Genomic DNA, 27,363 nt, shown 5'->3' on the forward strand with positions numbered 1-27,363 from the left:
GTACATGGATACTTTGTCTCCCATGTGCTGAGTGAAAAGTAAACCTTACTTAAATGCATGTGTCATTGCTTATAAAGATGTAAAAATAGCCTGACAGAAAATTGGCCCATTTCCCCTTCCACAGAAGAGTAGAATGTTCTCTAAGAAGAAGCAAAGTGAACATATGAAAGCACTACCCAGCTTAGGAAGCATCACAAAAAAAATGATACTGTCCATAACATTCTTCAGCAGAGGTCCTTTGGAAGTCCCAGGCTGCCTCTTCTGGCCTTCACTTTAATATATGTGCAGAATATGAAAACAAACTTTAATCCATAGTTAAGTTGCAATGTAGTCTATCTAAAGTCAAGAATTCATGACATTTTGATGCTGCACTCTGAAATTATCCCTCAAGAAAGCTTCCAAAGTGCACACTTTACCACTGTAGGATAAGGGACGAGTGGAGGAACCTACAATTCCCTACGATTTTCTCCTTTTATTTATACTTGTATTTTTCCACCTCAAGAGTCCTCTTCCACATCCTTTCCTTTTAATAAATTTTGGATTTATAACCAGCACTGAACTAGAACTCACAATGTATTCAGGAAACAAACAAACAAGGGGAAAAGAGAAAAAAAATCCACACTTCTTAAAATATAAAGGTGAATCACAAGAAACTGGAGAGTATTTTTCAGCCATCTACTTGTAACAAAGGCATATAACTTCAAACAAAAGTATATCTGGCTTTCAACTAGAGTTTAAAAGGATAGCCATACTATGGCTTTTTTGTTCCATAACAGCATGTAGCTTTGAATTTAAAAAGCCAAAAGAATAAAAATTTAAAAAAAAAATTAAAAAGCCAAAAGAATAATCCTTACATTTGGAAGTCTCTAAATTTCTTTGAAAAAGTTTATACATAGGACAATTATTTTACACTTTAGCATAATAGAAATTGTTCTGAAAACGTTTAAGTTGAAACTTCTGAAAAAGTAAAATTTTCATTGTATCAAAGTGTTTGGGGCACACACAAAAAAAAATCCATCCGTTCATCCATCAGATTCTTTAAAAGGGCCTATGCTGAATATTTTCTAGTTGGACCATTATTTTCATAAAATGATCATTACTTTTAGCAACTTTCTCCAAATTAAGAACTTTTAAAGAGTTAATTTTAAGTCAAGATACAACTATTCACTCATTTAAAAAGTACCTTAAAAGATTGCTTTTTTCTGATAAGCTCTTTCACACAGCCCAATACATATGTATAAAATACCATCCATTTGACTGCTTCCACTTTTCACTCAAGATAAAAAAGGAATTGATCTTGATCACTTTTCTCTACTTTAAATATCCTCAAAGAATAGCTAAAATACAGGCATTTGCATTTTGTGAAAACAAACTAAGACAGAAAAAAATAGGCAAACTTTCCCTATAAAGGGCCAGACAGTATTTTCAGCTTTGCAGGTCAGGGTCTCTTACAACTATTCAACCTCTGATGCGTGGTGTGAAAACAGCCAAAGATGATATGTAAATGGATGAGCATGGCTGTGTCCCAATAAAACTTTATCTACAAAAACAGGTGGTGGGCTTGCTTTGACCCTTCAGCTAAATTTTGCAGACCCGTGGTCTGTACTTGACATAACATTTATAAATGTTGAAGGTTTTTCTAGGTAAAGGTCTTTCAGACAATAATAATTTCATTATGAAGTCAATTTGATAAGTGACTAATACAGGAGTGCAAAGTGATGCCTATGCAATTTAGCAAGAGAAAAGTACAAAAAAATCCTAGTCACAAAATGTCGAATATCCTGAAAATGGTAATACTTTATTTCATATGGGAAACCAATAAAATGCACCAGAAGCCACCAAGAGAATAACACTTATTAAAAGGGACTAGGACCTAATTAGGAAGGGGGGTTCTTACAGCACAGGAAATAGTTCTAAAAAGTAAGTAAATACAACCAGTTCTGATTTTCCTCTATGTCCTATATTTATTTTTAGTACTGACATTTGTGGCTAATGAGGAAGTCATCCTAGACATAAAGTCAAAAAGGCATATTACCAATATCACACTGTAATATTGCTACCCTTCCCTTTGGCCCATAACCACAGATAATGCCTGTTCAAGCAGAGAAGCCATTTTATTTTACAAAAGACTAGAATTGGGCCATGTCTGCCACCGCCCTGGCCAGAAAGCTGGGGCTTACACTGAAGTACTGAGGCTATATCTCTGGTACACAGTGCCAAGTTTTGAGATTGTTGTCATTATATCCATTTGGAATGCTTCAGTCAGGCAGGTTGCCCAGGACCAAAGCTTTAACTCGATGATCAGTTGAACATCAATCAGGAAGCTGAAAAATTGATTCAATATGGCTACCATAGTCAGTAAGACCTAGGGCACTTTTCACAGTTCATCACTAGGTACCCTGGAGCTGAGAACACTGTCTCTTTCCGTCAACAGCTAGAATCCATTGTCCACATATTAGGACCAGCCTGCTTTACGGGTGACCTATAGTCAGGGACTATGTAGATCAGCCTGATACCATTTCTTCTTTGTTGCTGAATAATACTAGAATATGGGGGATTATAAAAAACTGAAAAATAGTTTTAGAGATACCTACTAATGGCCATTAAAATAATATACGTTGGGCTTCATGTATACACATATATTTACTTATTTACCAAATGTAGATTTAACAAGATATATACTACAGAACTTGAACAATTTTATGGTAACAGTATAATAAGTGACCAGAAAACTTGTCTCTACACTAATGGTTTATCCATTAGAAGGTGTGCAGGACACAAATACTTGCTATCCCATATACAGTGTTTGCAAAACAAATTAAAATGTCATAAAATTGTCAATTTTCAGCCCCATTTCTTTAAAAAAAATCATCTATTTTAAGTTCTCATAATTGGTTAATTTCTATATCAATCTTAGTGCCACAATTTTAGAGCCCTCACAGCATTTAGTGAGGTGATGTGTTGAGACTACTTAGAGATTTATTACTCTGCAATAGTTTTACACATTTTTATAAATGATGAACTGACACTGTCATGGAGCAGTGAACACAAACCAGCTCCACAGAACTTCAATGGCCGTGGTGATATTTTACAAATTGCAGTGCTGTGCACAATTAAAACTGGTCATTGTTCACTGTCACGCCAGTTGATTTGAAATGTGAGTTTGGTTTCCAAGATCTCTGAGAACAAGTGGTAATGAGTTTTGATGACAAAATGTACCTCCTTGGTCTAGGAACCAGTGAGGACTCAAATGGGCTGAGATGTATCGAATCAAACCTAAAATGAGGCTGCCATGGTATACGGGGAGTATAGTAGTCCCCCTCATCTGCAGTTCTGCTTTCCATGGTTTCAGTTACCCGGGGTCAAAGGCAGTCCAGTCTGGAAGCAGAGGCTCCTCCTCCTAAGGGATCATCAGAAGGTCAAAAGTAGCCTAAGGCTATGTTACAGTGCCTGTATCATTCACCTCACTTCATTTCATCATGTAGGCATTTTATCATCTCATATCATCACAAGGATGAGTACAGCACAATACAATATTCTGAGAGAGAGCTTGCATTTACGTAACTTTTATTATAGTATATTGTTATAACTCTTCAGTTTTATAATCTTAGTTATTGTTGCTAATCTCTTACTGTGTCTAACTTAAAAATTAAACTTTATCACAGGTATATGTAAATAGGAAAAAACATAGTATATCTAAGGTTCAGTACTACCCACAGTTTCAGGCATTCACTGGGGGTCTTGGAACATATCCCACATAGGTAAGGGTGGTGGGGAACTACTATATTTTGGCCAAACTGACACAATGACACACAGAAGGTGTTGGAAGTGCACCTATGAAAGCCAATGCTCAAGATAAGCATGTGCTTCTCTACTAGTGCTTTTTCCACCAGAAAAAAAAAAAGGAAAAATATAATAGGAATGAATATATATAATGTTATACTTTCCCCTACAGTTACAGAATAAAAACTGGGCAGTCCTTATGTCATAACATCAAGTCCAGCATTAATATGCAACTCAGGAACTAAATTCAAGTCCTCTTTCAAGGTATTTTTATTAGCTGGCACCAGAGTTTCCAATGTCTATAAATGCTTTAGTATTCTGCAGAATTGTGCTGACTTACTTTACAGTCTAATACAGGAGACTGGTCTGAAATTGCTGCTGCATTATGAAAATTCTATGCGCCACATCATAATTGCCAAATTGGAGAATTCACATCCCTTTAGGGAATTTGTGGTCAAATCTACTTCCATTTTTCAGTAAAGGCAAAATCTTAATGACAATACACCTTCCATACTTTTGAACCAAGGTCAAAGGCACTACACCAGTGCCTAAAGCTTTCCTCCACCCACCTTATTTCAAAACCTTTAACTTGTCAAACACTGCCTAATTTATTTACCTCTGCAGGTATTGCTTATACGCTGAAATTAGTTCTACCTTCTGTAAATCCCTGAGCACACAATTGTCACTTCTTCTAGGAAATTAGGTAAAATTTAAAAAGCAACGAAGAAACAGATTTTTAACCTTATAAATTCAACTCCCACTGTTCCCGTGGGTAGTATTTTCCTAAATGTATTTTAATGTTTTAATATAGGGGTATCACTATTCAACAGTTCTCATCCCAAATTAAAATACTGATTGTTAAAAAAAATAACTTTTATAATCACATTCAAATTTGCCAGTCACTTTTATTTTCACCTTTGAGTTTTCCAAAAAGAGTTACATTAATCAAAATGATATCCATTCGTACAATCAAAATCATTTACCGTTCAACCTCGAAGAGAGAATGATCTTTCCCTATCATCTTGATACCACCTCACAGGTCATCCCTAAATCCTCCCTAATTCACCCACATTAGCTGTATTATTCAACTCAAACCTTCGGTTCATCCAGATAGTTTTTATTCACTTGTAGGACATATTTATAGCCAAACATTTAAAGTTCTTTTCATTACATTGGTGAGAGCTCAGAAAGCAAACTCACTATTGGCAATTCCATTTTATTATCAGGAACTGGAAATAATGGGATGGTTTATACTTATTTAAGAGGAAAAAAAGCTCCCATTACAGAATAACATGTCAAACCCAAATTCTCCAACATCTCCATTTCTTCACAGAAGGCCGTGTCTTTTTCCCGAATAGCTCATCTCATTAGAAATTATGGCATTTAATTATTTCCATCAATTGTACTTTAAGAATTTATTTTGAGATTAATGCTATATACTTCCGAGTTGGACAATAAGTCCATATCCTCATATATGAAAAATTGAATTGAAATGGTGCTGTTATTTTGTGGAAAAGGAAAATAACTATTGACTTAACAGCCAAAATATTTCCAGAAGTATCAAATGATATACTTGAGTTTTTTAGTCTGCATGTGGCAAATGAAGTGGAAAACCAAAACCATTACTGAGGGAGTTGAAACTTTGTTTTCTTGGCTAAATTGCATTCTGACCTAAATTCATCAGTGTTGCATTAATTTCCCGCTACTCCATGAGAGGTAGACACAAACAAAGGCCGGAAAAGAAGAATTCCGATTCTCATTTCAATAATTAAAATGACAATGTCTCTTCAAGTAAGTAATACCAAATTTAACATTCTTCACGTGCAAACAGATGTTTAAAGCAAACAACTATGTGTCTTTTACAAAATGACAGTATAGACACTGCCATGTGCTGTGCAAAGTGAAATGGAATTTTAGAAAAGGACCTACTTGAGGTACAGTGTCAATCAAGTTGCAATGATACAAATTAGAGTCCTACTCTTCAGGACAATTTATAAATTAAAAAATGTGTCAAACTGCAGGGCGAACCTGATTTTAAGCACATAAATGACCCTGGGTAACTGCGCAAATAAGTGATGCAACAACTTTAATGACCAAAGTGCAGGTAAGTTTTGCCAAAATTCTGGAAAACTCCGGTTGTCCAAAAATGCCAGACAAGTTACAAATTTTCAATTTATGACAGCTTCGTTCAAGTCTCTTGAATTATTTTGTGTTGATGTTAGAAGAATACACATCTCCTTTAACAAATAAAGGGTCGTTTTAGCTGCTTCACAGAATTCTCTAGAAAATTTGGTGAAAATGCAATTTATCATCTAAATACCATAACATATGGGGTCTTTTCCCCAAAATAAGACCATTATATACAGTGCTTAGCAAAAAGCCCTTCTTTTAAAGCATGTTTCAGAATTTAGATAAAAAAGAAAACAAAAAACAAAACTACACCATCACCACTAAGGACTGTTGTTTCTTACCATGTTAGAAAGCTTTCATTAACATTTGATGGTAACTAATATTATCTAACAGGTACTGGTATTTCTCAATAGTAATTCCTAATCATGGTATTTCCAGAGTTGTGATGAGTTACACTGAACATTTTTCCTTCCCTACTCTTAGGGAAAAACCTACGAAGGTTGCAATTTTGCAATTTAGAAAACTTGGATAATTATCTGGAAAAGCAGGAAGACCCGCACACGGACGAGGACACGCAGGAAGAGAGAGAGGAGAGAGAGAGGGAGAGCGAGAGAGAGAAAGGAGAGCGAGAGAAAGAGAGAGAGAAAGAGAGAGTCTCTCTCTTTCTCTCTCTCTTTCTCTTTCTCTCTCTCTCTCTTTCCCTCCCCCACCCCCTCCCCAACTCAAACTCCTGAACTGTGAGATCATGACCTGCGCTACAGTGGGACAGTAAATTGCTCGCTGCCCGCCAATCAGTACTCGATCTACCTCTAAGCAACTAAAAATCTTCTGTGATGGGTTTAGAGTAGCTATTAATAGTCAAAAGGTAGATGGAGGACAACTAGACAGTCACCCATGATCAGTATTAAGATACCTTCTTAGTAAATATGGGAGGGATAAAACTAGTAAGTTAGTGGTTTCCTGTTACCAAACTTCTTTAGAGGAGATCTCTTCTATCCCTCTGCAGAAGTTGAACTTACATTTCCTCCTTTACATTAGTTTGTACATTTATATGATTTTGTTAATTTGTTTGAAGGAAAGTGTTTCATTCATCACTTTACCATCACCACCTGGCACAGCGCTAGCTAACTGGCTAACTGTACCAGGATAATGCCTACTCCCTGCTATTAAGTCAATGACTATATTTTAACAAAGTTAACTTTGGGTACGTGTGAGACGTTAGGAAAGAGGAAAGATCATTTCTCTCCTTAGGTCACCTAATGGTGCTAGGAACGGACACCAGGTTGTATTCACAAAGTATTACGGCAACATTGATCAACTTTTGGTTTAGGGACCTTAAAACATGAGAGCAATAAAACACCTTTTGATGGAAATTTGAGTTGTTTGTGGGTGTGCTTTTATACACATTTAAGGATATGTCATGTCACTCAGGGACCCCAACTTCTGTGTTTAAACATCTTCTTGCTAATAAACATATATTTTGAAAAGAGAATTGATAGGTGACATGTTGAAACATGCCTCATTAAACTATTATTTAAAATCTCCCAGTTAATAAGCTAGTAGAGACAAAAATAATCTCCTAGGTATTTTTTCTTGGTGCTCTGGGAGCCATGGAGGCCTCATTTTTATAGGTTTTCTGTTTTGTTTTGTTTTTAATGGGAGTCTTTGGTGCCAAAAGAATGAAGACTACAACAGAATAGAAAAGTGATGGTGTACTAGTGCCTTAAAATCCCATACAAATATAGAAGCAAAAAAGGGTAAGGAATGGTGTCCTTGTCTAATTTTCAAGGGAGATGATCCAATACTTTGAAAAGACCGGTAAGATTTAGCTGTCAGTGCCTTTCACATATAAGGATGAAATTCTAAGGAAAAATCCATCTCTTTTGATAAGTAAATGTATCTTTTTAAAAATAAGGTCAGAATGCAGTAAAAACTTGATCTAGTGAAATTTATATTCATTTAATCAATTTTAGAAACTTACATGACTGCCTTCCACATATTTTTCAATTGTGATTCAAAGTAGAATTAAACAGATGTTTTAAAGTATTCTATCACAGGGGCGCCTGGGTGGCTTAGTTGGTTGAGCATCTGACCTCAGCTCAGGTCATGATCTCACAGTGGTGAATTCAAGCCCCATGTCAGGCTCTGTGCTGACAGTTCAGAGCCTGGAATCTGCTTCAGATTCTGTGTATCTCTCTCTGTCCGCACCCCCCACCCCCGACTCATGCTCTGTCTCTCTCAAAATAAAAAAAAATAATAAAAAATGAAAAAATAAAGTATCCTATCATGGAGAAATTTAAAGAAAAACAAGTTTTGTTGATTTTTAAGGACTAGTCATGACAACAATGTAAATTTAATGATAATAAACATCTAAAACTTAACAGACTTATCAACATATGAGTCTATTTGAAGACCTTAAATTCTTTGTGAAATCAAATCTTGGATGATAAATAACCTTATAAAAAAGTAGACATCTAGGGGTGTCTGGGTAGCTCAGTCAGTTGAGCGACCAACTCTTGATTTCGGCTCAGGTCATGATCTCACAGTTTGTTGAGTTATAACCCCGTGTCAAGCTCTGTGCTGACAACTCAGAGCCTGGAGCCTGCTTCGGATTCTGTCTCTTCCTCTCTCTTTGTCCTTCCCCTGCTCACACTCTTGTCTCTCTGTCTCTCTCAAAAATAAACATCAAAAAAATTTTTTTTAAGAATTTTGAAATATTTTCTACCCCAAATGTGCTATGATTCTGCAATTCAGTATATGGGCAATTATCAGGAAAAGAATTATGTTATTAAAACAAGGGAAAAATAAGCAAACAAAAAACAATGCTGCAACTCCAATACCTTTCTAGCACTACAAAACATGGCTCCTGTCTTAAATTTTAACATTTTAGGGTCCACGTACAAAGCATCTATCTCATCAGACTCATACAAAACTTTCTTTAAAAGAACTAAAATTTTATCAACAATATGAAGTAGCAGATTAGGTCCAGATTCTTAATCGGTTTGGGGCTCGGTCATTTGAGACTATAAACCAAAGACTATAAACCACCTAGAGAGGGTAGAAGTTCTCTATTTGTAGACAGAAGGCTAGTCCCCAGGGAATCCAGTCTCCCAGCCATTTCCACCAAGGCGCCAAACCCAGTGAAACCATTTGGAAGAGGATCCTGCAGTTCCAGATGTTCCAGTCCCCAGCCATTCAAGTCATCCTCAGCTATGCCCCCAGATATCCCAGAGCCCAGATAAACCATCCTCATTATGTCCTATCTGAATTCTTGGCCCACAGAAGTCATGAGGCATAATAAAATGATTGTTGTTTTATACTACTAACTTTGGGGGTGGTTTGTTTCCCAGCATTAATAACTGGTACTCTTTTGGAAAAAAATCTGTCTCTACCACTGATTGAAAAGTTGGTAAATTTATAAAAACCCAGAAAAAAACCTGTCTTTACCACTGACTGAAAACTTGGTAAACTTATAAAAACACCTGATCTCTTCAATAACATATAGGGATAACATTAGCTACCTTGCAAGTTTACAGTGACACTGGGAATAATTGAGATGTCTGCTGTGTAACACTACTGACAAAATAGGTAGCTATTAGAAAAGAGTTGTGTGATCACGATCTACCAAGATCAATGTTAAATGCTTGGTAATCCATAGCAAAATTTAAAATCAAAACTAACAGCACACTTCATTATTCAATGCAAAGATAGTTTACCTTTTAAGTGGGGGGGGGGGATTCCTCAATTATCCAAAAAAAATCTGCAATATTTGGGTGTGTTTTTCTGAATACATAATAAGGAGGAAACACAACCCTAATAAGCAGGTACTTTTACCTATCTAATCTTAATGACAAACCATTTGAGGACATTAAATTGTCTGAATTCACATGACTGGTCAAGTGGCCAAGTTCAGGGCAGTTTGAATCCAAAGTTTTATGTATTGTCCAAAACACTACTCTGCCCTCCCACAGGATTAAGTTATAATTTAGCATTGTTCATAGACAAGTTTACAGTGGTATTTAGGTGACGTATTCCAGGGAGTTATTTTGAAGCATCTACAATCCTTTTCACTAATGTATCTAGTAGTACTGGATGTATCTATGGTCTTGCTAAGTGGTCTTACTATTAACAGAAACTTGAAAGAAATTCCTAAAATATATTTCTGACAGCAGGAAAAATCTATTGCTTGAGATATGCCTTTGTTTGTTTTGGTTTTATTGTGAAATGGTTTATGAAAGGCAAGGCTTCTCACACACTCATCAAATCCCTTTGCTGACAAAGACTGATCTAAATGGTTCCCTGGAGATTACAATCATTCTATAAATGTGAGCAAAAGAGGAACTATATCTGCCCACAAATTAAAACGTCCTTTGTAAAAGTCAATCTTGGGAGCTTGAAAATCTTAGGAGACGTTAAAAGAAAATCATCATGAAGATCGTGAAAGAAGTAATACCTGGTTTTCTTCAGTTTATTGAGAAAGTTTTGGTGCTAGGTGCTACTCTTCATGTACTTTTCTACCCATCTATCCTGTGCAGGTTAAATAAAACTGCATTTGTTTTACTTAAGTACTTTTTCGGAAAGCCAGAAGAATATCTAACCATCCTGACCTCCAGGCTTGAGGAGCTATTTGTTTTTTTTTTTAATTTTTTTTTCAACGTTTATTTATTATTTTTGGGACAGAGAGACAGAGCATGAACGGGGAGGGGCAGAGAGAGAGGGAGACACAGAATCGGAAACAGGCTCCAGGCTCTGAGCCATCAGCCCAGAGCCTGACGCGGGGCTCGAACTCACGGACCGCGAGATCGTGACCTGGCTGAAGTCGGACGCTTAACCGACTGCACCACCCAGGCGCCCCTTGAGGAGCTATTTGTAAACACTCATCAATATCAACTCATACCAAGCAACAAGCTGAACCTTTCCTGGAGTACATCACATTGTAAGGTTTCCCAATAAAATTCTCTTTCCCAATGAACGTATGGATTCAAAATATGCACGGATGATATACAACTGAATTCAGGATCACTATACCTCTGATTTTCTAAGATTTGCAGGTGTTTAGGTAGTTTGGTTTATTGTAAACTACGACCTAAGATGGGTTTTCTTATATTGCCTTTTAAAGTAGAATTTTATACTACAGTTTTAAGAAAATGAGCTACATATATAGCACTCTTAAGAAAACTTCTTGTCAACTAAAAATAATAATATTCACCTGTTATTAGCACACAGTGCACTGCCATTTCAAAACTGCCAGTGACTCATGCTACAAATGTAGCTATTTTTAGGACAGTGCACAATGATGTTAACAATATTCCTTGAAAAAGGCACTATTTGATCAAGTATTTCATGGATGAAAAAGCTGGATAGATTTTGTAGATGGAAAGATGGATAAATGCACTTGTTATATCCTAAAATCACTCTCAGTAAAACGTGTTCATTTGGCCATCTGCATGTCCTTGCTTTTTGCTTAGTCAATAAATCACACAGACATCAAAAAAAGCAATCTGCTTTATATGAAATAGCTATACATATTTATAAATTTTCAAGAAGAAACATAAAACCACCCTAGAGGTTACATAGTATGTGTGATGTGGAGTTTAGGGATCAGCACTCTGCAACCACTTGGATTTGCACTAAGGATTCTTTTGTAATGGCTGTGGCTGTGAAACCCTAACAACTGTATTCTAAACCAAAGTTATCAAAACTAAATGTGACTAAGCAAAAGCCACAAATATGAGACTGCCATTTAAAAAACACAGGATTAAAGATTTATTAAAAGGCTGCCAAAATCAGTAGTGGGGAAAACTATCTTTAGAAATTCTGTGGCCGGCATGTGAGTACTACCTATTCTAAACTTCCTAACAAGCATACTTTATTATTATTTGTTTCCACAGCGAATGACAGTCTATTAGCCTGTCCTCTCATCTGTCCTTTTGCAAAACTTATAGCTTTGGATGAACGCCTGGACTGTCCCCCATACACTGAACTGGGACACCAGAGAAAAGCATTACAGTTGACTGACATCGGATTACTGGTTCCTACTAGAAATGCTGACGCAGCCTTCAACAGACCAGCACACAAAAGGCATGTTTCTGCTTTCGCTTAAAACCATAAAACGGGTATAAGCAGCAAACAATGCATATTTGGTACCAAAATTAAAACGCAGCTTTAAAAATAACGGCTGAGGGAAAGTTTCCCTAGGAACTGGGCCTAAGTAGGACATATTGTCGTCAGTAGAAACATTCCTGAAATTTCCCTTCTGTAAATACAAGCTTGCCTCTTCATAGCAGTTTTAATTCTAATTAAGACAAAGGTTTTTAATTAAGCCCTGAAGATGCTGGTGAAGGGCCTTCGGTAAAATTGTCCTTGGTGGTTCCTGTCGAGGTAATTCATTTCAAGAGACAATGAAGTGGATCTCTTAAAATCTTCAGAGAAGACATTTCCCTCCCTGCTTTCTGCTACTCCACACAGCAAACAGACTAAGCTGCCTGCCCTTTGGAACAGGCAAGAAAATTGCTCCTTTCAATTCAAGCTTCCCTCTTCATTTCAAAACATTTGTGGATAGAACGTTCAAGTTCACAGAACATTTTAAGAAAGCACATTTTGTAAAGTGGGGAGATGGAGCAATTTTCCATATTTTGTTTCCTTTCCTCCAGCACCCCCCACCCACCACCTTGGAGAGGAAAAATGAACTGCTACTACATAAAGAAAGTCAAGAACTTGTTCCAGTTAGCTTCAGACAAAACCATCTCTATGCCTCCCACCTCATTTGCTCACCAACTATACTTTTTCTGGGATGAAAACTATTTTAAGCAAAATAAAACTGAAGCTGATTTTCAGGAACCCAGATAGAAATAAATGCTGTGGTGTGAGTTTCAGCAAGAGGGTAGAATAACGGGGGGGGGGGGGGGGGGGGAACAGCAACGGTACCTGCCTCCAATTTCTACCTTGTAGACAGACCTCTTATCACTACATTGGCATTAAGCTTGGGTCTCCCTATTTCCTTGCCCAGAGAGGAGAAAAAGCTGAGATAAGGGGTATGGAGGCAATTAAGCGAAGATTAGCAAACACTGCATACCGTTCAACAAACTAGAGCTAGCTTCTCCCCATTCCCTACATTCCTGGCCAAGAGAAAAGCGTACAGGTCTGAAAAGAAAATAGGAGTAGAAGCTGGTTTCTCTAACCTATCTGAAAAGTCTTTATGCAATCAGGGGGCTATTATTTCAGGAGACAGGAGAAAGGGGCAAAAGATTCACGTTGCTAAGGAGACAAGCTGAAGCTGGCATTCCTACATAAATTTCCATTTCTATTGGAGAGGGCAAAGAAAAGATATTCTCTCCAAAGTTTATTTGGATCCCCTGGTTACTGGAGAAAGGCATTTTACCAATTTATTTTATCTTTAGTTGTAAACAACCAACCCTGAAAGAATTAAAAGACCTAAATGTTGACCTCCTGCTGCCAACCAGTCCCCTCCACAGTGAATTAAACAACAAAGACGAAACCCGTCAATGGAAATTTTGAAGTAAAATCAAAGAAAAAGCCTTTTGTAAACAGAAAATTAAATTTATGGAAGAAACTTAACCAAGTGAACTAATCTTTCTTAAAACAAGAAACCAAAGACAAAAGTAAAACGGATTTGTGTGGCATTTGTGCTATTTCAACTTTCTTGGAACTTGAAACGTTTCCAGGAAAGCTTCATAAATAGTCCCAGAGAAGACAAACTGTCACGAAGGAATTTAATCGGTTTCTTGGGGGGTGCCTGTGGGTAAGTGGGTAAAATCACGGGCAGGTCCTCTGCCTTTATTACTCTTTCTCAGCACTGACCCCAGCAGCTGAAGAATCAAGATTAGCAAGGAAAAGGGGTTTGCTGCAAGAAATCCGAAGTTGGAAGATTTCTGCTAACGGCATAACCGGGACTCAGGGGAAGGCAAGTGGGGGTCAAGGAGAGTAAATTCCCCCTGAGGCTGGGTAACCCCAGTGACTATCCTTTTTTCCATCCTGCACCTCATCCATTTGCAGTTTCCAGTACTAGCTCAATACGCCACAACTTTCCAGGCATCTGTGAGTAAGTAGCTCATGAAGAAGAGAAAGAAAGGTCTGGAGGAGAGAGGAGGTATTTGGAGAGGAAGAGAAAGAAGGGCAACTCACAACCAACGACGTGTCACCAAAAAAGGAAAGGAAATTACGCCTGTCTTCCAACTTTCACATCCCTCAAAAATTTAAGGAAATAAAACCCAAACCGCAACTCCTTGGGGAAAACCCAGACAAAGTGGAGTAGAGCTGGCAGAAACGTGGGCACGAAGAGGTAAACTCGGGCAAATTCCTCCTTGAGAGTGGAGGGAGAATAGAGTGGGGAAGAGCGAGCAGAGAACCCACAGCGTCTCGGTGGAGTTGGGGCGTTTATGCTGGTCTTTTTTTTTTTTTTTTTTTTTTAAAGAGAGTGTTGAAGGCGTTGCGTTTTTAACACAGCCACACGGTTCTCGCCTTAAATGATAACAATGACCCCAAATAGCATACGTGTTACTCCAGAGCCCAAGGAATGGCTACGGGAGGACGGAGAGGGCGTGGGACGTCGCATTGGGTCTGGCGGCCCGGACGGAGGAGAGGCGAGGGGTGGCCATCAGGGAGGCGGCTGCAGCCCCACGGTCCCCGAAGGGGCAGGCTGGAGCGGGGCGGACAAGGGTAGGGGACCCAGAAGGTTGGGGAGGGGCGGAGAGGCGGTGGCCGTCCGGGCAGTGGGGCGCGGGGAGGTGCGGGGCGGGAGGCAGGGGTCGCGGCGCGCCGGGCCCTCACCGCTGCTGAGCGTGGACTCGCAGTGCCAGATGTCCAAGCTGGCGGGTTTCCGGCAGGACTCCCACAGGGACAGGTAGTACTGGTGGTCGGCCGTGACCCAGGCCGGGCTCAGCACGGCCCCCAGGTCCAGACACAGCGCCAGGAAGATGCACACCAGCCCGACCAGCTTCAGCGGGGTCAGCACCGACACGCGCACCTCCTCCATGCCGCTGCCCGCCGAAGCCATGCCCCGGGCGCCGCGGCCGCCCGCCCCGCCGGAGGCGAGGTCGCCAGGCGGGTCCGGAGAGCGGGGAGCCCGACCTCCTCTGGAGGGAAGCAGCGGAGGCGCCGCGCACCGGGAAGGTGGGTCTGCGGGGGCTGCCGGCCCGGGTGGGGGTCTTCGGCAGCGGCAGCTACGGCGATTTCGCCGCGGACCTTCGCCGCCAGCCCCGCGCCGCGCTCTGCCGGCGCCCGCTCCGCCCCGGCGCGGTTCGGCTCGCTCCGCCCCGGCCCCGCCCCAGGCTGCGGGAGGCGGTGACGAGCGAGGAGGGGCGGTGAGTCCGCACCCGGGCGGTGTCAAGCTCCGGCTCCCGGCTCCGGGCTCCAGGCGCTAGAGGCTCGCGAGCGCCCCGGCCCTTGCCACTGCACGAAGCCGGTCCCACTTCTAAGAACCCCCTTGCGTGGCGCGCGGAACGAGTTGTCTCCTCCACGGTGTCCGGCACTCGCCGAGCCTGGTGCGAGCCCTTCACCTACGACCGGCTACGCGGGACGATTCCTTGTAGCAGCTTGGTCTCCGGCCCCGCCCCGGGCCGTTCTGGCTCCGGGGTCGCCTCACTTCCCCCCACCCCCCCTGCGGTCACGTGGGTTTCCTTTTCTCAGGGAGCCTGGGTGGGTCCTTTTCTGGAAGGCGTCAGCTGTGAATCCATACGTTTCTTGGGCTGTGGCTGTTACAACAAAGAACAGTACTCTGTGTCTCTCTGATGTGAACTTCGTCCTCCCCCCAGCCAATTTCTCCTCCCGGGGGATTTGGAGGAAAGAGGAGAAAAGTGACAAAAGACATTTTAGTTCTCTTTTCAAGCCCAGGACGAACTCAGTCTCGGACCCAGGAACCCCGCAGTTTTTCCTATTTCCTAACTTTCCCACAGTCCTGCTGCCGCTTCTATTCTCTGGGCTCACGTCCTTTTGCGCCCCCTATGAAGGGCAATTGCTCTGGGAGCGCAGGCGCTAAAACGGGGATGAGACCTGCAAATTGTGAAGTAAACCTTACTTGCTTTTCTGGTGCTCTGTTCTTTGATTGCGTGTTGACTAAAACCTTTTTTCATTCGGCTGTGCACTGTGCCAAGTTGGATCTGAATCCCTCCCAGGTCATTAACCTGTTCCTGTGCTCCGCAATACCCACCCCAGGGCCTGACATAGGAAAAGTGGCATATCCTTAGGCAATCAATCTACATATATTTATTGAACACGTACTGTTCGAACTGAGGATTCAAGCCAATAAGACCTAGCCCCTGTTCTTAATGAGATTCACTCACTCATTTGTTTGTTTTTCTATATGTGAGGAATAAACACCCCTACAAATTGACTTTCCAGTTCTGTAATTGACTAGTTCAGCTTGTGCTTGTGCTTGTGTGTGTTTATTGTATCTCTTTGACTACTTTCCATTTTTCCTATAAAAGAAGCAATTTATTGAATAGACCATTGGGGATGGGGATGTTCCCAGATCTTTCACCATCTGGAAAATTTGGTAGAAACCCAAAATAGTGGTTTACATCTAAACTAAAGAATGAAAGAAATGTCTTCTCTCTTTTACTGAAACACTGTCCTTGGCACTGAGGGATTTCATACTTATCTGTTGCTAACAATTTCTTTCCACATCTTTGTTGTAACCACATCTTTCCATAGGGCTGACTACATTTTGACCAAAGCAACATTTTGAATGTAAGAAACAATCGAGTTAGCGTCAAATGATTTGAGAATAAGAATCAACGCAATGTAAAATAAAAACCCATGTTTTTTTTTTACATCAGGAAATTAGAAAACTGGCAACTTTCCCTTACCTCTCATTTATGATATATAGTGCTCTTACAAAAGAATGCCTAGACCCCTCTGAGGTTCCTAACCTCTAACACCCAATAAGCTCCTCAGTCTCCCAACCTCCCAAGCAGAAAGAAGCCCACATGCTTTTCTATGAAAATTGATGGAACACTGAAAAATTAAAAACCAGAATAATTAATAGGGATGACCAGTATTGTGATATTTTTCTTTTAATTGGATTTATGTTCATAGGTTTATAATGTACATTTGAAAATAATACTTAAGGAAATCTCTTGACCATGCCTCAGAGTTATAAAGAAATCTTTTTTCTCCAAGTTCTATCACCTGCCCTTTAATAACTTTTGTTTCCAGCCAACCAATATTTTTCTTTATCTTTGTTTCCTCTAATTAGAGCTCCCTTCCTTCTCCACCTCTACCCTAGCTGCTCTACCTCTGCCCACCCCCAACACACACTCCTGTTGCTTCATTTTTCTGGCTTGTGCTCAATTGCTTACTGAATGAATCTCTTTCTTTGTACTACCTACAAAATTGTCTCTGTACTCCAAAATTAGAAAAATAAGACATTTTTAACCACAAAAACCCAAATTCTCCTAAAATACTCCATTCCTCTGTTAATCATTTTTACAATTTGCACAACATAATACAGGTCTACCATCCTTAATTCTTACTTTTGAAATATGAAAAGCTTTCAGAGGCACCCGGCTGGCTCAGTCAGTTAACTGGCATGATCTTGTAGTTTGTGAGTTCCAGCCCCACGTCAGGCTCTGTGCTGACAGCTCAGAGCCTGGAGCCTGCTTCAGATTGTGTCTCCCTCTCTCTCTGTCCCTCTCCTGCTCACGCTCTGACTCTCTCTCTCTGAGGAATAAACATTAAAAAAATAAAATAAAATATGAAAGGCTCTCAAGACAAAGTATATTCTTGTTGTTGTTCTCGTAAGTTTGTAGCATACTCATTTGGTGTAAAAAAACAGTTCCAGACTAATGTGAGGCTATTCATGGTTTTGGTTTATCCACATCTAGCATGAATAAATATGCAGCCATAGACCCTGTTGGGTATTGTGTAAATTTACAATATATGTATCATACCATCCTTTAAAGATCTGAAAAAGTCTGAATTCCTCAACACAGCTAGCCCCAAAAGTTTTATATAAAGGATGGTGGACTTACATTTACCCTAAAGATGGAAAAACTAGTGTGGAGGATTCCAACAATTAGTAAACACTGAATGAAAACTACAAAAAAAAAAAAAAATAGGTAGGGGTGCCTGGGTGGCTCAGTTGGTTAAGGTCTGAATCTTGATATTGGCTCAGGTCATGATCTCACGGTTCATGGGTTTGTGACCCACATGGGGCTCCATGATGACAATTGACAGCACACAGCCTGCTTGGAGGTCTCTTTCCTCTCTTTCTGCTCCTCTCCTGCATTCTCTCTCTCTCTCTCTCTCTCTCTCTCTCTCTCTCTCTCTCCTTCAAAATAAATAAACTTTAAAAAATTTTAAACTTATAAAAAATAGTTAATTAACTGGAAGTGGGCTGGGAAGTGTGTATGGGGGGCAGAAAGGGAGGTAGAAATGAAGATTGAAATAGACTTCTATCTGAGAAATGATGTGGGTCAACCTTGAACTGTGAAGAAAGAGTTCCTAGCTTAAAAGAATGGACTTGGAATCTCTTAGAAGCAATGCCTTTGTTGGCCTTGTACTAGATAGTGCCACATAAAGGCCAGAGACCTCCTCTTTTAGGACACCATGTCACTGTGGTCCCCCTCTCCCTACATCTCAGGCAGGGCAAAGGCTAGAGGCTCTAACTCCATCCCATGGTATAGGAGCTCCATGAAAATTGGTGCCACAGAACTCTGATATGTGACTCTGTGTGAGTTGTATAGCCAAAGAAACACAGGGAGGAGTCATTCTCTATACCCCGAAGTAAAAGAAAAGATAAGCCCCATGCTTGAATCAGGCCAGAAAAATGGGGCAGCAATGTGAAGGGTAAAGTCTGATGGAAGAGATGGGGAAGTTCATCAGAAAAGTAGAAAAGAGTCATGGTGGGAGTAGAGTAGAGAGTATGGAAGAGATGAAGAAGAAGAGCACATTCTAGACTTTGAACATATATTAGACTTTGAACATGAGTAAATGTCATGTCTGCTCACAGTCTGTCAGCAAAGGTACCATCTCTGCATTTGCTTAGCATGTGAAATGTACCACTATTGATGTACAGCTACTAATGTTCTTTCAGCCCTGGGATGGCATCCAGATGCATACCGGTTAGACCTGTCTGCTCTAAGGCACAGGAAGAGATAGAAAGCAGGGGAAAAGGGGTGCCTGGGTGGCTCAGTTAAACATCCAGACTTCAGTTCAGGTCATGACCTCATGGTTTGTGGGTTTGAGCCTAGTAGGGCTCTGCCCTGACAGTGCAGAACTTGCTTGGGATTCTCTCTCTCTCTCTCTCTCTCTCTCTCTCTCTCAAAATAAATAAATAAATAAACTTAAAAAAAAGAAAAGGGAAAATTATGAAGCAATTATTAAAAGATTAGAAATATGCACCAACTGTTTTTCCAATGTCACACATAATAATGTTGGCAAAATATTCTAAAAATCAGAAACAAAGGATACTAGTGGGTTATTCTATTTACTATAGTTCCATTCTCGACTTCCATGCTAGAAGGGTTCTGATGTGAGTGAAACCATGATACAATGAGGCCTGCCTGCTATTTATGATAATTAATAAGGTAAAAGAGAGTTCCAGGCTATGGCATATTCAGTATTGCGTTATTGAGATTTCTTGTTGCATTGTGGCAATGTTCTTGGTTTAGAGTTATCACAAAAAACTGTGACTAATAATTGCTCTTTCTGCTTTTATGAAAAAAAGGAACATTGATGAAAATAAAGAATTCCACATCCAAACAAACTAAATTCTATCATTTGCTAATGTCTTTTCTGATTTAAAAATGTATGATATTGTTGAATCAGTTAGATTTAAGTCAATAATAGAATATTCACCATTCACATTATGTGTTGACGTTTTGATTTCAAGTTAATCGTTGTTTCATAATAGTACCTATGACCATAATAATTTACTCACCCCCAAATAAAGGAAATAAATCTTGGAAGTAAAAACACAACAGGCAACTGGAATTGAAGGATGATTAGCTTTAAAATAAATGTTTGTTGTAATGAGAGAAGCATGAGTCAGATGCCCAGGAGGGAGGAATACGCGGAAAGTTACAATGTTCCCAGTGGGACTAATTCTGAATGCCTTTTCCATCTTTTTCAAGAGTCTATTTCCTTAATAGTAATCACTTATAGGCACAAAACTTCCTCCACATTTATATTTTATTTGTACTCACTTATAGCTTTGTGGATAGATGAACAGGTATAAGCATTTCAAGCCCCTCATGACTGCATTTTTATATTTTTTGTTTCTTCCATTGTTTCTACAAGTTGAAGCTTTTGCTTTCCCTGAAGCAAGTACATGCCTACCAACATATTCTCGTCCTGGTGGAATTTCACTTATCCTTGGCCACCACCAGCATGATACATCATTTCTACATCTCTCCTGGTGTGCCACATGCTTGAGGACTAAATTGAAAATGGAACCCTGGAAACCTCAGAAGTAGGGAATACTGTGGTAGGATGATCAAGTTTAGCTTGTGCTTGGTGGAACTTCAAGGGAATGAGTGTTGAAATATGATTTAGGTGTTAGCTTAAACACAAGCCAAGCGAAGTTAGAGTAGAGAAGAAATCATTATCATCAGGAATCACCCTGGGAAATTGCTCACCCTTTCCGTTGCTCTCTTTGGAGCTTGTTAGCTAAGCTTCCTCTGTAACTTTAGATTTTAGTCTAAAGCCATCTTGGCATATTTCTTGGTGAGTTTTCATGGACACCTTTTACCCTTGGACATTTGAATGAAGACACTTGAGACTAGATGGAAAAATTCTAAGAAATGCCTACTTAGGAACCCCCCATCTTCCCAAATTGCACTGCAACAGTGTCAGTTTTTCATCTCAAATGATGATTTGCACTGTTGTATGATTTCTCATGTGTTTATTTTTTATAGTATAAACAATATCAAAATTGTTATTGCTGGGAGCCCTTCCAAAGTGTTCTCCTGGTAGAGACTACATCTACACTGTAAGAAAGTTCTTTTTCATTAGAAAGTGTGGATCCCTCCTCCTCTCTGTGGCCTGAAGGACTCACATTCGCAACTGGGGAAAAAAAATGGACCCCAGATTCATAAATCTCAAGTACAGTGTTGCTCAAAGTGAATTGAAGGTAAGTCTGAAATTTAAAAAAAAAAGATTAGGTAGAAAGAGTACCTGGGGCAATTTATACTCATACTTCCAAGGAGAAGAATGCAGCTAAGCTATTTCTCTCTGGAATTTCCAAAAGGTGGTCTTAAATGTCAGCAATACGAGGGGATTGAGGCTGGTGGAAAACAGATCCTCTTAGGAATTATATTTCACTGTAGCTCTCACCTCTAGATTTCACCTTTTAAAATGTGTCTCTGAAATGACTGAGTAGTACTGCATGATTCGTCAGCAGTCTGTCAAAATTCAAAATGTCAGCTCATTCAGGTTCAAACAAATATGGGTGGAAATATCAGAACAATATGAAGATCATTGCTTTTTGTCATTCTGTGCTTCATTTTTTTTCAACTTTTCCTTAGCCTACCTGTTTCACTCCCGGCCCCCACATACACACACATACACTCCTTTTAAACTTTTTAGTCTTTAGTAAACAAGAATGGGAATTGCTTTTGATTTACCCAGGCCAAGGTAAAGATACTCACACGGGAACCTAGTGACTCTATGGATTTGGGCATGCCATTTACTTCAACTACCTCTTTTATTTTCAACGTTTATTTATTTATTTATTTATTTATTTTTTGGGGACAGAGAGGGACAGAGCATGAACGGGGGAGGGGCAGAGAGAGAGGGAGACACAGAATCAGAAACAGGCTCCAGGCTCTGAGCCATCAGCCCAGAGCCTGACGCGGGGCTAGAACTCACTGACCGCGAGATCGTGACCTGGCTGAAGTCGGACGCTTAACCGACTGCGCCACCCAGGCGCCCCTCAACTACCTCTTTTATAAAATGGGGTGATACCTACATCATTGAGTTGTAATAATTAATGAGGTAATTTATATAACATACAATGTCTGCCATATGGTAAGCACTAATCATAATTATTATATTATTATAATCCAGATGTCAGCTAGGGCCTTCTGGTCCCTGGGAGGTTTAGATAAACTTTGTTTGAATCTCCATTTTATGATCTTTTAGAGCCCCAAATCCTCTCCTAATTCCTTGCTTCTGTTCTCTGTATCTAGTTCTGCATCTAGTCGAAAGCACAATTCTACCCCTAACCAAGCTCAGTGCAAGTGTCAACTTATTAACCAATTTCCAGGAAAAAGACAACAAATAGTACCACTGTATATAGTTTTGAGTTATTAAACTGTGGACTCCCTGAGAAGTCACAAGTAAGTGGTGCTCCACTATGAAGAGTAAAGCCTTCCACGTCTCGCTTGCCTCATCAGCTCCGCATCTGTCCCACATATCTGTCGGTCCCATCCCTTACTCTTCTCCCTATCTGCTCATTCACTATAGTCCATCCCTAGTGCCTTCCATCCTTGCTATTCCAAGTGTGAGCCAAGGACGCCAGCAGTACTGGAATCACCGGAAAGTTCACTAGAAACGCACAGCTCAGGCCTCTCCCCAGACCTAAATCAGAATCTGTACTTTAACGGCATCTGTAGTGATTGTGTACAAATTAAAGTTCGAGAAACATCTTATCTATATCATCTCAGTCCTCTCAGGGCTCAACTTCTATTACAAGTAATGGTACCAAAGCAGCTGGTAAGCAAATAAAAATGCACCGCTTTGTGCCCTACCCTCCAACACGTTGCTGCCCAGGAGATGGTGTTTCTTTCATGGGCACTTCTCAGCAGGCTCTAATTGTCACTGAGTTTTGTGCCACTGGTAATGATTAGTCAGTGTTGTCGACATTAACTGGCATCAGTGTATTCTAGACTCACTGGTTCTAAACCATGTTGTCTCACTTCTGAAAGCTGTAATTCTCAGTTCAGTCCCAAGACTCTTATCATGTGATAATTGACTGATGAAGATAAATGTTGACCCCTCTTCAAGTACACCTTAAAAAACAAGTTCAAAGATTGAGGAACACTGAGAGTGACCCCTGGCTTCTTGTGAATTCACTCTAAGATATTTATGCAGCTGCACAATATGTAAATAAACTCCTAGGAATCTAGAAGTAAAAGGCAAAAGTTCAATTATCCAAGTCATCTGAAAGTATGACTGATAAAGACCATCAAATACAGATAGTCACAGGTCTGGAAATGATATCTGTAGGTAAAGTAAGAGGATGAAGCGGCATTGTGGTTTTAAACTCTGGCCACTTTGACATTTGCTCTCCAACTCCTTTTAAATTCCTTTTCTTTAGCCAACCCAGTTATTAGATTTTATATAGCCTTCTTAATTGACAAATCGACAAACAAGAAAATGGTGTGCCAGTGAACAGTGTTGAGCACAGAAACTGCCTGTAGAAGCAAAATTAAGCTAAAGATGGCATTTGAGGAACTTGACCCAGGGACATGATGTAGAGAGAGAGTGGATACAGGATTTTCAGTTTGGTTGAAAGAACTAATGTGGCAGGCAAGTAAAATTTACTTAAGAAATTATAGAAGCTCAGTTACATATGGATAGTTGGCAGTTCAAGAGAAAAACAAAACCTGAAAACAAATGAAATTTATTGATTACTAGAGTTGCCAATTAAGACTGAAGGACAGGCTGGTAACCCTCATAGGGACCCGTGTTTCATAGCTGGCATAGACTCAGGGTGATTGACACCACCATTCCATGTTTTGACACCATTGCCCGCCAGTGAACTAAGTGAAGCTGTGATTTCTGATAACCCTTTATTATTATTTCTGGACAAGGTATCACCAATTTTGGTAAAGCAGATTCCTAAGCACATTCAAAAAAGCACACGTTTCCAATATATTCCGTTCTTCAATATCTATTGCAAGTTTTCTCAAAATGTTTTGAATCTTTTTACCAATTTGCTATCACTTTCATTTCAATCTCTGGACACATCTTTGGTCATACATTTTAATACTTTGTGTGCGCCCAGGAGGGAGAGTACATATTTTGTGTCTGTTGTACGTGCTTTGGTGTTTCGATTTTTTTAACATGTTTTTCATTGACTGAATTGATGTGTGCTGCTGTTGTTGTTCATACTTTTTCTAGAGTGCATTTCTCTCTCAGAGAAACAAGGTTCGTTTCAGGAGAAAAACCAAATCTGGTTTTCATTCTTTGCTCGAGTTTCTGAGGGCAGAATTAAGTAATATAAGAGAAAATAAATATATTAAAGTTGTGCTTTGGAGTCAGCAAAATTAAAATGGAAATTATTTTAAAAGATTTGGTTTTAATTATTGATAGACCTGCTTCAAAATACTTTCAGTTATTCCATGCTTCTTAATTTCTTTTCAATTAGCATATCCTTTTGTATTCATGGTGTTTTCCTAATGATTTTCAAATTTTACTTTCATTCTCTAAGTCCAATGAAAGAAAAAGAAAAAGAGAGAAATAAAAACAATCAAAAGATATTTCTTGGGGCGTCTGGGTGGCTTAGTCAGTTAACATTCCAACTTCAGCTCAGGTCATGAGCTCACAGTTCGTGGGTTCAAGCCCTGCATTGGGCTCTGTGCTGATGGCTGAGAGCCTGGAGCCTGCTTCGGATTCTGTGTCTCCCTCTCTGTCTGCCCCTCCCCTGCTCATACTCTGTCTCTTTCTCTCTCAAAAATAAACATTAAAAAAAAAAAAGACATTTCTAAAGTATGCTTGCATGACTTGCTTTTTCCCATTTTAAAAATCTTACTCCTCTTTATTCCTTTTTCTGCTGTTGTCATATTTAGTCTCTCACATGATCCACTTTCTGACTTTTTTTTAGAATAAGCAAGCAGTGAATCACATTGTCTGAAAACATACACACACGCACACACAGCATGCACAGCCCATACTGTATTATTTGTATGACATCCAATCCTCGTTAATATCCTTGTCTCTCCCCAGGAAATATGTAGAACCATCTTTCCCTGAAGTATAGTCAAATTTCACTTGGATATGAGCAATTTCACCAAACTGAAAACTCTGCATATTTGGGGATAATGTTCCTACTGCTGTTTTATGAATGTGGGGCTGTTTTTGCCATTACCAAGCCAAAATCATGCTATCCAACAAGTCATCAAAACCAAATTTAGGACACAAGGTCTGACCAACTAACTGTTTTAAAGGAACGACTAAGCAAAACATTAAAAATCAGGGGTGTCCTACAAAACCCAAACTTGGGATTGCTGAATCTGTAGTGCAAAACATTCATTCTGTCCTTGATCTCTGTTCTCTGTCAGACTTCATTGTTTAAGCCAAGCATTTGAGTGGTTTTCTCACCACTTCATTTTTCCTTCACTCTTCCAAATGGTTTTCCAACCATGCCCAAGCTTCTCATCCTATCAGCTAATGCTGTAGTGTTTAGTCTTGTAAGGTGCTTCTTGCGTTCCTATCATCCCTTCTGGGAGCTATCAGAAGTGTAAGATAGTAGATCACGTGCATAAATGATAATAATTATGGTGGCAATCATTAATAGTGCTTTAAACCAAAAGATATCAGAAGTTGAGAAATTAGTCTAGATTGAGTTCGAATTGAGTATACTCTGAATAATTTATTTGACAATGACTCCTTGAGAAGAAAAAGTGTGGAAACGCATTATATAGGGGAAAAATGTGAAGCCTCTTTGGAAACAGCCAAGATATGTGGATACTGAAGAGTGAGGAGTTGGAAATGATTCCACCATGTATGGGTAACAGGTCTGTTTGAAAAAACCTGATTCAAAAGGCAATTTACAGAAAGTAGAATGGTGGTTGCCAGGGGCTAGGGGGAAGGGAGGAATAGGGAGTTATTGTTTAATGGGTTTGGAGTGTCAGTTTTACAAAATGAAAAGAGTTTTAGAGATCAATAGTAGTGACGGCAAGCACAATATTATGAATGCATTTAATTCCACTGAACTGTACACTTAAAAATGGTATACGTATTTCACAATAAAAAATTGGAAGAAAAAAAGCAACAATTTTTTTCTTCCTCCAAGGTCTCTTTAAACATTTTTAGTGCGGGGTAATCTTCCTCCACTCGTTGAGATCTCCTACAGAGCTCATGGGTGTCTGGTCACTCTCAGATAAAAAGGAGTCCCTTGGTCACATTAGGTGGCAAATACGATCTTGGTTCAGCAGTTATAATGTCCAACCTCAATATAATAACCCAAACTCCAAACTTTAGTTAGCACTAAAACCTCTTTGCAGCTCAGGCTTAATTCAGGTTAGATACGTAAGGCTACTCTTTTTTGTTTTTCTCTAAGGAATGCTGCTTCTATTATAGGTCTATTTTTATGCCGTTGATCAAGTTGAGGGGTTTAAGAGATAGGGAATGGGTCTTACTTTATATTCTTTGTAAATTCAGGAATTGGAAGAGGGAGTCTCTGTCACCCGCACTCTGGCATCCCAATATCTGTTCTGTTTGGTACCTTATTTATATATGAGGCAAATTCCATTATAAGACCCTGTCACAATGTACTGTCATGTTTAGCCAGAAGGTTGGGAAAGAGAAAGGATACTGTGGCTATCATTCAGATGGCTGGTCCAGGACAGTCAGAGATTTAAATGTTGTGACACATGTGTACTAATGGCCCAGTGTGTAAGAGATCTAAGTCTCTCCAAATCAGATTTCATTGCACATCATTTTGTTAATATTACTATTAGCTAGGATTTGAGTGCCTACCAACTGCTAGCATTTTTGAGGTGTTTTGCACATGCTTTTTTACTTACTAAGTGAATACGACCCCACAAAGAGATAGGTGCCAGCATGGCTTTTCAGGTGAGTTGACCGAATTGCACAAAGTTTGAGTCACCTACCTAAGGCCACACAATTAAGTAGTAAAGCTGATATTTCTATTTTATGTCATCTGAAATTGATAGAACATCAAGATTGCTTCATTATTCCCAACTAATGTTTTCATTTTGTTTTGTTTTGTTTTGTTTTTGTTTTTGTTTTTGTTTTTTACAAAGAGGCCTAAAGCTATGTTATGCCCAGGGAACAAGAATTGAAAAGCACTACTGATTGCCTTCTGTTTTATTCCCGCTAGTAGAATTCAGTTCAGAACTGACCCTCCCTTCGCCCCTTTCCTTCCCCTGGCATTACTAACTACCTTTCTTTCCACCTTGAGACTTAGTCTTTCAGACTAAGCAGCACTCATAAAAAACACCCACCTAGCTCACTTTGTGTAAAGCATTATCTGAATACAAATACAAACCAAAAATTTGTGAGACTACTATATTAACCAAAGATGAATGAAAGCATCTTAAGTGAAAGATAATAAATGGAGGGAAACCTGTGTCTCCTAGTTCAGATATTTTTTATAGTGTCATACTTTATATATCATTTAACATATCATGATCTCATGTAAGAAATCTGTTTCTGCTAAACCAACCAATCAAATTAACTAACACTCTCTACTATCTTTGTAAAGCAAGCCAAATGATGCCCAAGGCATACTCAAGACTCAGG

The 27,363-nt window shown here is 39.5% G+C and overlaps 1 protein-coding gene across 1 annotated transcript in view; it reads right to left on the reverse strand.

The window, feature by feature from the left end:
* The window catches only part of TMEM47 (transmembrane protein 47), a 30,959-nt gene extending 15,465 nt beyond the window's left edge, over positions 1 to 15,494 (reverse strand). The window contains exon 1 of the mRNA XM_045470622.1: positions 14,704 to 15,494. Within this exon, the coding sequence (XP_045326578.1) occupies positions 14,704 to 14,929 (226 nt within the window). The 5' untranslated portion in view covers positions 14,930 to 15,494. The remainder of the gene's footprint in view (positions 1 to 14,703) is intronic.
* Between the last annotated feature and the right edge of the window lie 11,869 nt (positions 15,495 to 27,363).

The sequence above is a fragment of the Leopardus geoffroyi genome, chromosome X (assembly GCF_018350155.1).
Source record: "Leopardus geoffroyi isolate Oge1 chromosome X, O.geoffroyi_Oge1_pat1.0, whole genome shotgun sequence".
NCBI classification, from domain to species: domain Eukaryota; kingdom Metazoa; phylum Chordata; class Mammalia; order Carnivora; family Felidae; genus Leopardus; species Leopardus geoffroyi.